Below are 12,101 nucleotides of genomic sequence, written 5' to 3' on the forward strand. Positions count from 1 at the left end.
TGGTTTGTTCCATCTTAGAACACACATTACACCATATTTTCACTCATCCACATACCTCTGACATGACTGATGACTCTTATTCACACACCCCATTTTGAAGTTACCTTGTTTATTCATTTGAGATAAATAAATAATTTCTTGATTGAAGTGTCTGTGTGTGGCCCCCTTTTTGTTGCCGGCCTTGAGCCAGTTACTAACACTTGGTAACATGGTGTCAAACTGGATCACTGTCTGCTCAGGGTGGGCTTCAAAGCCAGGATTACACAGGGACACATCCTTTCCCAGATTGCCTATAGCTGGTTTTTAGCATGTTCCTCCAACTCTTCTTTGGAAGCCTGAAGCTTTCTAGTCTTCTTCTCCTTCAGTAGATGCCAGGGGCTGTAGAAGTTTTTGTCCTCTCCTTGTCTTTCCTATTCCTGCGCTTGTGAATATGCTCTGCTCTCCTATGCCCCTCTCCAGGTTTTTCTTGAGTTGCTACCTCTCCTTCAATAGTTTGAGGAGTTCACCCCCCAAAAGCCAATTTCTTACTTCTACTTATCATCACAAGCAAATATCTCTGGAAATGCATCTGAGTTTTGGAATATACTGAAATTATTGAAAAATAATTCCCCTGCTCTCCTTCCTAAAATCTGTATGAGGCTTTCAATTATCATTTCATCTCATTTCATGTTTAACACACAGTTCACAACCTTCACCTCCAATGCTGGTTCTCTATCTGCAGCTTCTTCATCAAATATTTCCCACCCTGGCAATATATTTTCTTTCAAGTCAGTAAGCTGTGGTGATGTATAACTGGTCAGTTTAAACTCCAAGGACATAATCCACGCAGTAGTGTTTGACTTTTCTCCTGGTCTTTATGAGAAATAGTCATTAAAAATGATCAAGAATTATCAATATCGAGTGATGTGATAACATTTTTAGCCGTATCGTCCAGCAAAACATTTCTGCTTGTCTCACCTTTGATGGCACTATTGGGCAAGATAGAAGGCCATTAGCAGGAAGCTGGATAATACTTTGCCTCACTAATGAAGACATACATTAAAAAAAAAACTTTGCACATTCTGTAATTTTATTGTGCAGAGATTCGGTAAATTCTTTAAACAACTGGTTGTAGTTGGTAGACTGTTGGAGGAAATCTGAGCACCTAGAGGAAACACAGAGACACAGAGAACATGCAAACCGCACACGGAGAGAGCTAGCCTGCAACCCAGGAGCCTGTTAGCAGAACTACACAAGATCCAGTTTATTATGTCCACCTACAAAGAAATGCAATGTAATACAATAGTCCTATAATGACTCCTATAACTTCATTAAGGTTCTAATGTTCAAATATATTCATTTATATATCCATCAAATGAAAGAAAATGAAAGTGCAGATCAACAGCAAAGGTGTCACCTGGCATTACTTCATCAGTGCCTGGATAACAGCATCCAAGTTGTCTTATTTGAAGATCACAAACGGCTCAGAGAGAGTGTACTGGAAGACTTGTGCCCTTCATTATTGACATATATAATCATAGCTTATGGGGTTTCTGCCATAACAATATAGTACAGATGAAGCCCCCACTTCCTCATGCAATAACATGCAATTGCTAAAATGGTTTTAAAAAAAGAGATAATACTTTAAATATTTATAATTGAATTGTATTTTTGCCTAATGTATTACTGATACCTGTTACATCAACAAACAGGGTTAGCCTGCAACATTAGGGGTCTGATTGGTTTGTGTGAGGGTGGCCTGTAAGGGAGTCTGATTCCCTGCGCCTTATTCATCAAAATATCATTAAGATCATTCCCCAAAGTTTTCCAATAATGACAAGATTGCCTCCTATCCCTAAACTGTGGGTGATCTCAAAATGATAAACCTGCTTATTCTTTTTTAAAGGAATTTATTTTCTGATCTCTCTCTCTCTCTCTTTCTTTCTCTCTCTCTCTCTCTCTCTCTCTCTCTCTCTCTCTGTGTGTATATGTGTTCACAGTCAAGTTAGCGATACCTGTCTCTATATCCGGAAATACACCACTTTCTGCTTTTAAAACAAGAGCAAAACTGTGCTAATGTAATTAAGAGCAGATACAATTACAGTAAATAACAAAAGTTACTAACATATACCTTCATTCAGTCTAATTCTTCACTTCTTTATATCATGTTGACGTCATATTCCTCAACATATCTCATGTTGCAGTGGTGTGATATCACCACAATACTAAGGTTACTAAAAGTGATATTACAGTGAATATTTTAACAAAACACAGAAACCATCTATGTGGCTGGATACCACTAGAGGTAAATATAGTGTTTTTCTAAATGACCTTTAGATGTAGGCGAGTGTTTAGGTGCTATCTTCACCAGTCGACGGATGATGAACCGGTTTTGTCGTTTTATTTTGAAATGTTTGACCGGATAAGTTGTCATCTCACGCTGACTCTGACTTGACGCGGTCCGCTTATAAAATGCGCAGCAGCTGCAACAGCAGGAGGGGGACGAAGGTAAACTGGCCTCAGTCATAGAGCTGCTGCTCCGCTTTGTACTGCAAGTCCTTGTTAAACAATAGAAAGAACGTTTTAACTCGACGGAACATGAATAAAGAAACACGGTGATACAGCGGAGACAAACTGGGACTGACATAATTTATTACAGTTTCATCACTGTTTTGACCGGCTACTGAAAGTGGTTTTCTCCCACAAATAAAAGTTGGATAACAGTTTTGTCCACAAAATGTGGAGCGGCCAATAGTTTGTTGTTGTTAGCTAAGTCAGACTAAGTCAGAGCTCGCTGTAAGGTTTGTCACCACAGTGTTACGACGGAAAGAGCTGGAGGAGACACAGTGCTACGGGCAGGTTAAGGTAAATGGAACCGCAGTTGTTGTGCTGTGAGGGGGACAGGCCTGCCAGGGCCTACCGGGACTCCAACCTGTTGACTGACCGGGTCTTGCGTGCGCTCTTGCGGGCAGAAGACAAGTATCTCCCCGCTTCGAACTACTTCAAATGCGTCCAGAGAGAAATAGCTCCGTACATGAGGAGGATAGTGGCGACCTGGGTGCTGGAGGTGAGTTAACGCCAATGCATAGCTTTACGTGTTCTACAAAGACAATCATGTTCACAAAACTGGTGTTTCAAAGTTGTTAACATGTATTCAACCAAGTTATCTTCTTGTTACAAGAAGGTTTTGCGTTTACTGAGTCACTGGAAACTAGCTGGTGAATTTGGCATCTAAATTACAATATGTGCAAAGTTTGCTATCAAGTCTCAACTTCAGAAACAGATTAAGACTGCTCACTAGCACTAGCACCACTGTTGATTTGTGGAAGCTGCAAGGGGGGTAAGAGGTGAATGCAGTTTGTTCAAAACGAAAACGTGAATGAAACCGATGCCGAACTGAAGTTCTGGTCTTGAAAACTCAGTGTAGTTGTGTAGTTAAGTCTAACACAGTCTAACAGATAAACAATTAACATTTTTGAGTTTTTGGTGTTTTTGCAACTGTGAATTCTGCTCTTAATGGATTAACGCACAGGAATTTCGATCATTACATAACATTAACCACCGACACAGTACTGATCCATAATGTAAGTATTATAACTATGTTCAGCCTAATGAAAAGGGAAACTATCTTTAAAAATGATCATTTTTAAAGCTGTTTACTAAGTGATAAGTAGCAGAGATCTTCGACAAACGCGAATCGTCGCCGCCTTTATTTATAATTTAATGTTTCCATTCACCCACATGCCTGTATAACTTTAACCGTGTAGAAAGACATGTCAAATTCACAGAGAAAAACTTAAACAGCTTATAGTTAACAACTTACGATTATTTTAAAATACTTTTTTTGAAAATGTCGCGAGCTGCCTGACCACGCGCTGTCTTTGTGTTGGAGGCGCGTGAGGTTTTACCTCTGATAAAGCTCCGTGTCCATGTAGACCAACAGTTTATATCACAGTCACAGAAAAACCTTCTGTACAGGAGTGTATTTTATTGTAATTAATGCTTTGTCTTCTTTTTTGATTTTTTTGATTTATTTTACATTTAATGACAGAACCAGGGGGGCAGTTGCACAAACACCTTAAGTTAAGATTTTTCTTAAAGTCTGAGTTAAGATTTCCTTAAAATAAAAATGGTTGCACAAAACACCCTTAAGTCTTCCTCTACTTAAGGTTTCCTTAAAATGTTCACTGAAGTATTTAAAGTCCAAGTCCTTATCTTGGTTTTATACTAAAGGAATCACTTAGTCAGTGAAGCTGCTGCAGAAGACCTTAGCAACCAAAGTAAGGAAAAAACTGTCTTAACTGCAACATGACTGAGTTTATGGTGATGATTGAAGAACATGAACACATCCCAGCTGGAGTGGACAAACCCAATGGACACCGTTTAAAGTTGAGGAATCGATTTTTACATCACAGATTTGACTGTCAGTCAGTTTATAATTTGTCCAACTGCATGTCTAATGAAAAGGTGATTTGTGCATCCGACCCCAGAGCTTCTTCACTCACTGATGCTTTATATGTTGCTTCATTCAAATGAAAGTTTTTTTTTTTTTTTTTTTTTTTTTTTTTTTTTTTTTTTTTTTTTACTGCATTTGTATCAAACTATGTTGAGTTTCTCACCTCACCTGGTTTTTGAACTGGTCATTTTGTGAAATAAAATTTTATAAATAGATGTAGTTGTAAAATGTATTATTTCTTGTAAGAGGCGTCTGCTTGTGGTGTGATGGTGTGGGGAATGTTTTCTTCTTAATACCATCAATCATGGTCCGAATGTCTCAGTCTGAGTATTGTTGCTCACTATCTTTATCCTTCCTTCCTTCATCTTCTAATGGCTCCTTCCAGCAGGATCATGCTCCATGTCACAAACTGCTTTCATGAACATGACAGTGAGTTCAGTGAACTTCAGTCCCCCCCCCACAGTCTCCAGACCTGAATCCAGTAGAACACCTTCGGTGATAGAAAAGGAGATTGGCAGTATGACTGTGTAGCTGACAAATCTGCAGAAATATTTTGATGCATGATGTCAACATGGAGCAGAGTCTCAGAGGAAAGTTTCAACATCTTGTGGATCCAAGAAGAACTGAGGAACTGCCTGGTGAATAAACAGTATTTAATGGCAGTGTTATTGTCTGGTTTGTCTGTGCAGGTGTGTGAGGAACAGAAGTGTGAGGAGGAGGTTTTCCCTCTGGCTATGAACTACATGGACCGCTTCCTGTCTGTGGAACCCACCAAGAAGAACCACCTGCAGTTACTGGGAGCTGCCTGTATGTTCCTGGCCTCCAAACTGAAGGAAACAATCCCGCTCACTGCTGAGAAACTCTGCATCTACACAGACAACTCCATCACACCTACTCAACTGCTGGTAGGTCATCACATTAAGAACTATGGTCCTTGAGGCTACACTTATCTTGGGTCTTAAGTATGACACATCTGTTTGTCTGACTGGTATGGATTTTGTGGTCCCTAGAGGCTGACTCCTAAGAGTTTGGTAATCTCCTGACCATGTCTTGATCCTCTACCACAAGGGTAAAAACAGCCATGACTAAGTATCTTGAAAAATGGCTCGATTCTCATGAAGTTCACATTAGACATTCTTGGTCTCCAGAGGGGTATTCAAAATGGTTTGATGACCTATGACTTTTCCCACGAGTAAACAGAAAAGATCCACCACCATCTTTTTTTAATCCCTGCATCTGTCTGCTTGGATCACACTTGAACCTGTCCCGTCTGTCCCTCTGTCTGACCTCATCCCCTCACAGCAAATGGAGCTGCTGGTTTTGAACAAGCTGAAGTGGGACCTGGCCTCAGTGACCCCTCTGGACTTCATCGACCACTTCCTGTTTGAGCTGCCAGTCAGGACGGACAGCAGGCTCATACTCAGGAAGCACGCTCAGACCTTTGTGGCTCTGTGTGCCACAGGTATGTGTGGGACTACATTCTTATTTAAAGGGGGTGAACTTTCTCTGGGGCACATCCTTATAGCAGTGTGACAGATTCATGAAAACATCACTTATGAGAAAAGGTGAAATAATTTAATATGTAATGGTTTTTGAATAAAGCATCCATAATAGTCAGTTTTTCGACACAATTTTAAATCAGAGGAGTGCACCAGTGACCCGATCTGATGACCAGCTATACTAACTCCAGTGACCCATGTTAATAGAAAAAGGCAGTAATAGGAGGAGGCAGTGAAATCCCTTATGTGACAAAACACATGCAAAATCGGCTAAAAACATAAAAGAAGTAAAAACTTGTCAAATGCTGATTTTTGTCTGGTCTCTGTTTCCTCCTTGCAGGGTACACTATTGTCAGCCCACTGTATTGGCCCAGAACAGTACTTGGCCATCAATATTTCTCTTCATTATCTATCAGTTGAACACTTACAACAGCTGCTGCTACTGTTCAACCCCATAGTAACACTTGAGTGAGGGCACCAGTTGAGGGAACTTTCAGCTCCTGAATCCTCACCTAATAAAACATCTTTGACTGTTGAGGTTTGAATTCTGAATGTTTTTGTCATCAGTTGTCTAAACGCTGATATGAACATGAAGTTCTGTTCTGATGCTCTGCAGATGTTAAATTCATAGCCAGCCCTCCGTCCATGGTGGCAGCCGGCAGCATGGTGGCAGCAGTGGAGGGCTTACAGATGAAAATGGTGGGCAATGCCATGATGTCACAGAAGCTGACAGAGAAGCTGGCACAGACCATCAGGAGTGACCCGGTACGTACATCAGTCCATAACATCTTCAGTCCACATTCGCACTAACTGAACTAAACCATCTGTGACCTCACACTAACTTGAACTGTCGCTGTCTGTAGGACTGTCTCAGGGCGTGTCAGGAACAAATCGAGTCGCTGCTGGAAACCAGTCTCAGACATGCACAACAGCAACACTCAGTTACCATGGAAACTAAGAACATCGGTGAGGGGCAGGACCTCTCAACTACGCCCACAGATGTCCGCGACATAAACATCTGACTGAGAAGAGAAGAGAAGCAGGTTGAACTGATGAAGTGGGTGGTCAACACAAAAACACACATGGCTGTGTTTTACATGGTGCAGAGTGTGTGTGTAACGGGACTTGTGTTTGAAGACCAGCTAGGACCAGACAGAGATGCTAATACTGTCGCATCCAGGATAGCAATAGCCTGAAGACTGGAAGTAGCTCACACTGAAGGACTGGTTGAAAAAGTAACATGTGTTCAGTGCAGCTTTTTACCTTGGGGTAACACTTTCTTTCCACTAGGCCCTGGTCATATAAGCAAGGTGCAACCAGTTCATCAAGGACCAGAAGGCTTGTCTGAACCTCTGCCGCACCCAGATTGAAAGACAGGAACTGGTGGGTGCGTTTTGATGCTACAGACCCACATTTCTCCAGTGTTAAATAATTAGACATAAGAATGCTCCAAAGAGCCGACTCAGGAGTAAACAAGTTCTTTACTAAAGGTGAATGATATGAGATGTCCTACTCAGAGCGAAGCGTCGGAGCTGGAAATAGTTGCTTAAAACGACCTTATTCTGAATTACGTTTTGCCTTGTATTACGTATTATTTATCATGAGCTGTACTGAGCTGTACAGTCATTTTAAAACATCTCTCAGAAGTGTGTGCTCAAGTAAGTAATAAAAAAAATAACTTTTAGTCATAAATTTGAAGATTAGGAGTAAAAGTGAAGAAATGTAAAATTGTTTCATTTTAAGCAGTTTGATTAATATGGTCTCTGGTCAGTAGGATACAGCGTTTTTCCTCTGAATAGTACTGGCTCAAGTCGACGTGACTCTACTGCTTTTCTGGTCTTCCATCCGGGAAAAGTTGTGGGTAGAACCTGGTCCTTTTTTCGTGTGTGTGTGTGTGTGTGTGTGTGTGTAAGCGTGTTTGAGACCTCGGCTGGTTCAGAGTGAGCTGAGGTGAAACAATACACTGTTGGTCAGAGAATTGTCACTACTGCGTAATCGCTGTGCGAGATGGATGTTCTGAACAAACCCTCCATCTGTAATCAGTCACTGTAGCCTGATCACCAGACATTTGTCTTCCAGAGCCTAAAGCTCCTTTTTATATAGTTTACAATGTGTTGAAAAATGGCGTTCACATAAAATCTTGTGTAATTCTGTGTAAAGATGAGGTTCCTGAATTGGGGTGATAAACTATAGTGTGTGTAAACATCATAAGATCCAACAGGACAGACTGAATGGTGTTATGTTGTGATGTAGTACACAGCTGACACCACTAGAGGGAAGTGCAGTAGTCATTTCATTCTCAGTCTCTAGATTGTCATGGAGATGAGACATCACATTTCTTTACAGTAACATGGATGAGAGTTAAAATTATTTTAATGTTAGACTGTAAAAGAAACTTGATTTCTCTCCACCTGAAGCAGAAGTAGAGAAAGACATATTGTGGGTGGAGCTGTCTCTGGTTATTGTCCTGTGTCACTGAATAATGTTATTAAAAGCTTCTGTAACTTGATGTATAACGAGTCGCTTCAGTCCAACAGGACAAAAAGAGGCTCGACCCTGTTCTCCAGGTACTAATGATGAAATCAGACAGCAGGTGTACGACTTTATTTTACTTCTGATATTTATTGTTTCATTTCGGTCGACTTGTGCAGGAACTTTACAACTTAAAGTTGTACAAAAGAGTTGATGTGGCTTCAGCTGCTCTGTTAACATTACTGGTTCTTCTTGAACAGAGAAGCCACAACTAAACTGTTGTATCTATGAACTTTTTTTATGGTTTATTTTTTTTAAGGGTATTTCCCACAACATAAGCTTGTATCAGGTGAAGCCCTATGTTGGTGCTTTTTGTCTGATGACAGATTGTAAAGATGAATTAAAGGACAACTGAAAAAAACACCTGTTGTGATGTTTACTTTAGCATATCTGGTCTATGTTTCCAGTTTCTAATCTATACCAGTAGCTCAGTGGTCACATTGGACTTAAGTTCAACCAATAAAAAAGGATTCTGATGGTAATAAATCTTGATCAGAACAATCACAAACTGATCAATGTGTGAGAGTAGTGTTGTAGTTTGTATACTGGTGCTAAACATGGTGGAGAAACAGAATAATGACTTCAACATTCCCAGACGCAGCACAGTGCTCCTTTCTGACCACTTCTCCTTGATCTCAGTGGAAAATGTCATGAGGTCAAAGATGTGAAGGAGAATTCATGAGGAATTAGGAAAAGAAACTGGCTGCACTTAGAGTAGGATTTTTTTAAAAACTATTTATGGACCATAAATCCTCCTTTCAACACAAAAACAAAGCAAACAGGACTGTAGTGTTTAGATAAAATGACATGAAAGACAAATACAAACAGAAAGTTGAGCCATTAAAATAATAATTAAATAGAAATAAGGAACTGAGCAAGAGACTAGAATAAGTTTGTAGTTTCCTGTCATAGGCACTTTTGACATTTCTAAAAATTGAAGTAGAGAAAATTCATTTTAAATGCTTTACAAAATGGAGGGGATTTAGTGAAACAAAATGATGTACGTAGTATTTAGCTATGATGATGATATTGTTAACTATAGATTCAATCTGCTTGTTCTTCATGACTCCACTGGATTTAAAGAGAATGAATCTATATTTATGAAGTTGGGCTTCAGTCGATCAGACAAGGATTTCCATCAGTTCTGGATCGTCTCACAAACACAAAACAGCTGCTGTAACTATATAACTGTACTATGAAACTATAATGGTGCATTGGTGCACATTAAATGCCACTGCAGAAAAGAATTGTGGGATTGCATTTCTCCTTTCCTTTTGTAAAGGAAGCTCCTATGCTCAAGGAGATAAGATAGGAAGCACTGAAGCTCCTTTCCTCATCATTTAGAGAAGTGGAGCAGCTGTGATCATGATGCTGCTCAGATACTTCAGCTCACTTCACTCAGTTTCAACCTTCATAAGAAAGAAAGACTTTTCAAACACAGCCCTGGACTCGTCCCTGGTCCAGGCTTCAACAGAGGACAGTGGGAGGTGGATCGACTGTAGTTAGGATGACAGGTGTAATGTGAATGTACCTTAAGACCAGTTTCTGAATGAACAATAGCCTCAGCCTGAAGAATATTTCAGTTTATTCCGTGCTGCTGCAGACAGAGTGTGGTGCCTCAGGGACGTTAAGACTGCTGATTCAGTCTAAAGACGCCACAATGCAGCAGATGATCAATGATGAACAATGATCTTAAACAGCAGTTGAAATGCAAGAAACTAAAATTCCATTTTATTGTTTTATGGTTACAAATGATCAGATGTACTGATATCAAACTGTGACACGATTTGTACCACTTTTAAAACTGATTAAAAATCAAGTGAAAATGTTGATCATGAGCTGTCTGTGATGTGACTTTAAAGCTTCATCTGCAGCCTCAGTTGTCACTGTTGAGAAATGCTTACCAGCTGTGAACAGCTCCTCCATCCCTACCATGTTATTGTAGGTCATCACCATGATTTTAGTCAGCATTAATTATTAATTTAAATGAATATTCCCCACTATAACCACAATTCATACTCATAATAACCCATAATCACAAAGTCAAAACATGTTTAGAAATTTTTTACAAATTTATTGAAAATCAAAAATTGAAATTTCTCCTTTACAAAAGTCTTCAAACCCTTAATTCAGGTCTTTGTAGGACCCCCCCCCCCCGGCAGCAGTTACAGCTTCCAGTCTTCTTGGGTGAGTCTCTACAAACTCTGAACACCTGGATTTGGTCAGTTTATCTCCTTCTCCCTGTGACATCCTCTCATGCTCCATCAGACTGGACAGGAAGTGTCTGTCTGTGTCATCTTCAGGTCTCTGCAGATGTTGGATGGGTTGCACTTTGTCCTGAAGACTCTCCAGTGTTGTCTTGGCTGGTTGCTTCAGGTCTTTGTGGAGCTGAAAGGTGAATTATCGCTCCTGTCTCAGGTCCCCTGGACTCTGGATCAGGTTTTCTTCAAGGACCCTCCTCTCTTCTGATTGGCTCACCGACCTGTTGTAACTAGAGCTCCAGAGAGAAGGAAATGTGAAACTACATTTAGATGGTTTTTGGTTCTTAAAACCACAAATATATCTTCTTGTGGATCAGCACTTCAAATAAATCACAAGAGAAGAAAAAAATATGGGGCTTTTAACCACTGAGAAAAGAAAAGCTTGGTAGTAGTTGAATGTAAAACAGCCAGCAGGTGGCTGTATTACCTCAGAGCTGTCAAACTGGTCAGAGAAGAGAAAATCCTCCTCAGACAGACCAGAATAAAAGGCGTATGAGACTGGTTTAAAATAAAACATGAGGTCACCAGAGGTCACATCCAATCATCAGATACTGAAATCACCAAAAAGAAAGCAATTTCAAGATATTATTATAATAAAATAAAATAATGTAACAGACAATCAAAGGCAATAATATCACACATTCCCACCAGCAGCTACAAGAAGAGTGTTGTGCTCATTCTGTTTCAATCTTTGGTGACACTGAACTGATAAAACGCTTGGACCTGGAACTCACCGGGACTTTGCACCTTATTTTCAAATAAAAAGGAGAATAAAAGTTTATTTTTCATTTTAAAAGATGAAGAAGTGAGAACTGAGATTCAATTTGAGAAATATGATGTGTTGGACTTTTATTGTGAAGCTGAAGTAGTGTAACATCCTATGGATGAATAAGAGAGACATGGTGTGTGTGGTGACTTGTGAAACGACTGTCTGCAGTCATTTCTTAAGACGTTTATAACCCACATGTACTCTTACACCATGAAGGCTGTAAATGTGCTAAACAAACCTATCAGCTGTCTGAGATCAGCCACAGCAGAACCATGGAGACAGGTGTAGATAGCAATGTGGCTCTAAGTGAGTATGTTGTTGAGGTTGGAGGATGATAAACACATGGTTAAGATTATAGTTAAATGAGTGTGAAATGAACAGCAGTCTCCTGTTGTAAAGTCCAATGTTTTATCAATCATCCCCCCCCCCCCCCCCAGTCTCCTGTTGTAAAGTCCAATGTTTTATCAATCATTCCCCCCCCCCCCCCCCCCAGTCTCCTGTTGTAAAGTCCAATGTTTTATCAATCATTCCTCACCGGACCCCCCCCACTCCTACTCCCCAACACTACTGAAAAGTTTAATGCTGTCTTACATGACACTTTAAAT

The 12,101-nt window shown here is 40.1% G+C and overlaps 1 protein-coding gene across 1 annotated transcript; it reads left to right on the top strand.

Annotated features, from left to right (window-relative positions):
- Positions 1–2,466: 2,466 nt before the first annotated feature.
- Positions 2,467–8,821, top strand: LOC130175702 (G1/S-specific cyclin-D1-like). Its single transcript, XM_056386202.1, has 5 exons — positions 2,467–3,046; positions 5,125–5,340; positions 5,738–5,897; positions 6,551–6,699; positions 6,798–8,821. The coding sequence occupies exons 1-5, from the start codon at positions 2,849–2,851 to the stop codon at positions 6,954–6,956; spliced, it is 882 nt and encodes a 293-aa protein (XP_056242177.1). The 5' UTR covers positions 2,467–2,848; the 3' UTR covers positions 6,957–8,821.
- Positions 8,822–12,101: the final 3,280 nt, after the last annotated feature.

This window comes from Seriola aureovittata, chromosome 10 (assembly GCF_021018895.1).
Source record: "Seriola aureovittata isolate HTS-2021-v1 ecotype China chromosome 10, ASM2101889v1, whole genome shotgun sequence".
Lineage (NCBI taxonomy): Eukaryota > Metazoa > Chordata > Actinopteri > Carangiformes > Carangidae > Seriola > Seriola aureovittata.

Bases quoted from the DNA above. Each gene is read 5' to 3' on its own strand.
- LOC130175702 (XM_056386202.1), top strand. From the start codon at position 2,849: ATGGAACCGCAGTTGTTGTGCTGTGAGGGGGACAGGCCTGCCAGGGCC. The intron at 5,341-5,737 runs GTAGGTCATCAC...ATCCCCTCACAG, and splicing joins TCACACCTACTCAACTGCTG to CAAATGGAGCTGCTGGTTTT. The intron at 6,700-6,797 runs GTACGTACATCA...CGCTGTCTGTAG, and splicing joins AGACCATCAGGAGTGACCCG to GACTGTCTCAGGGCGTGTCA.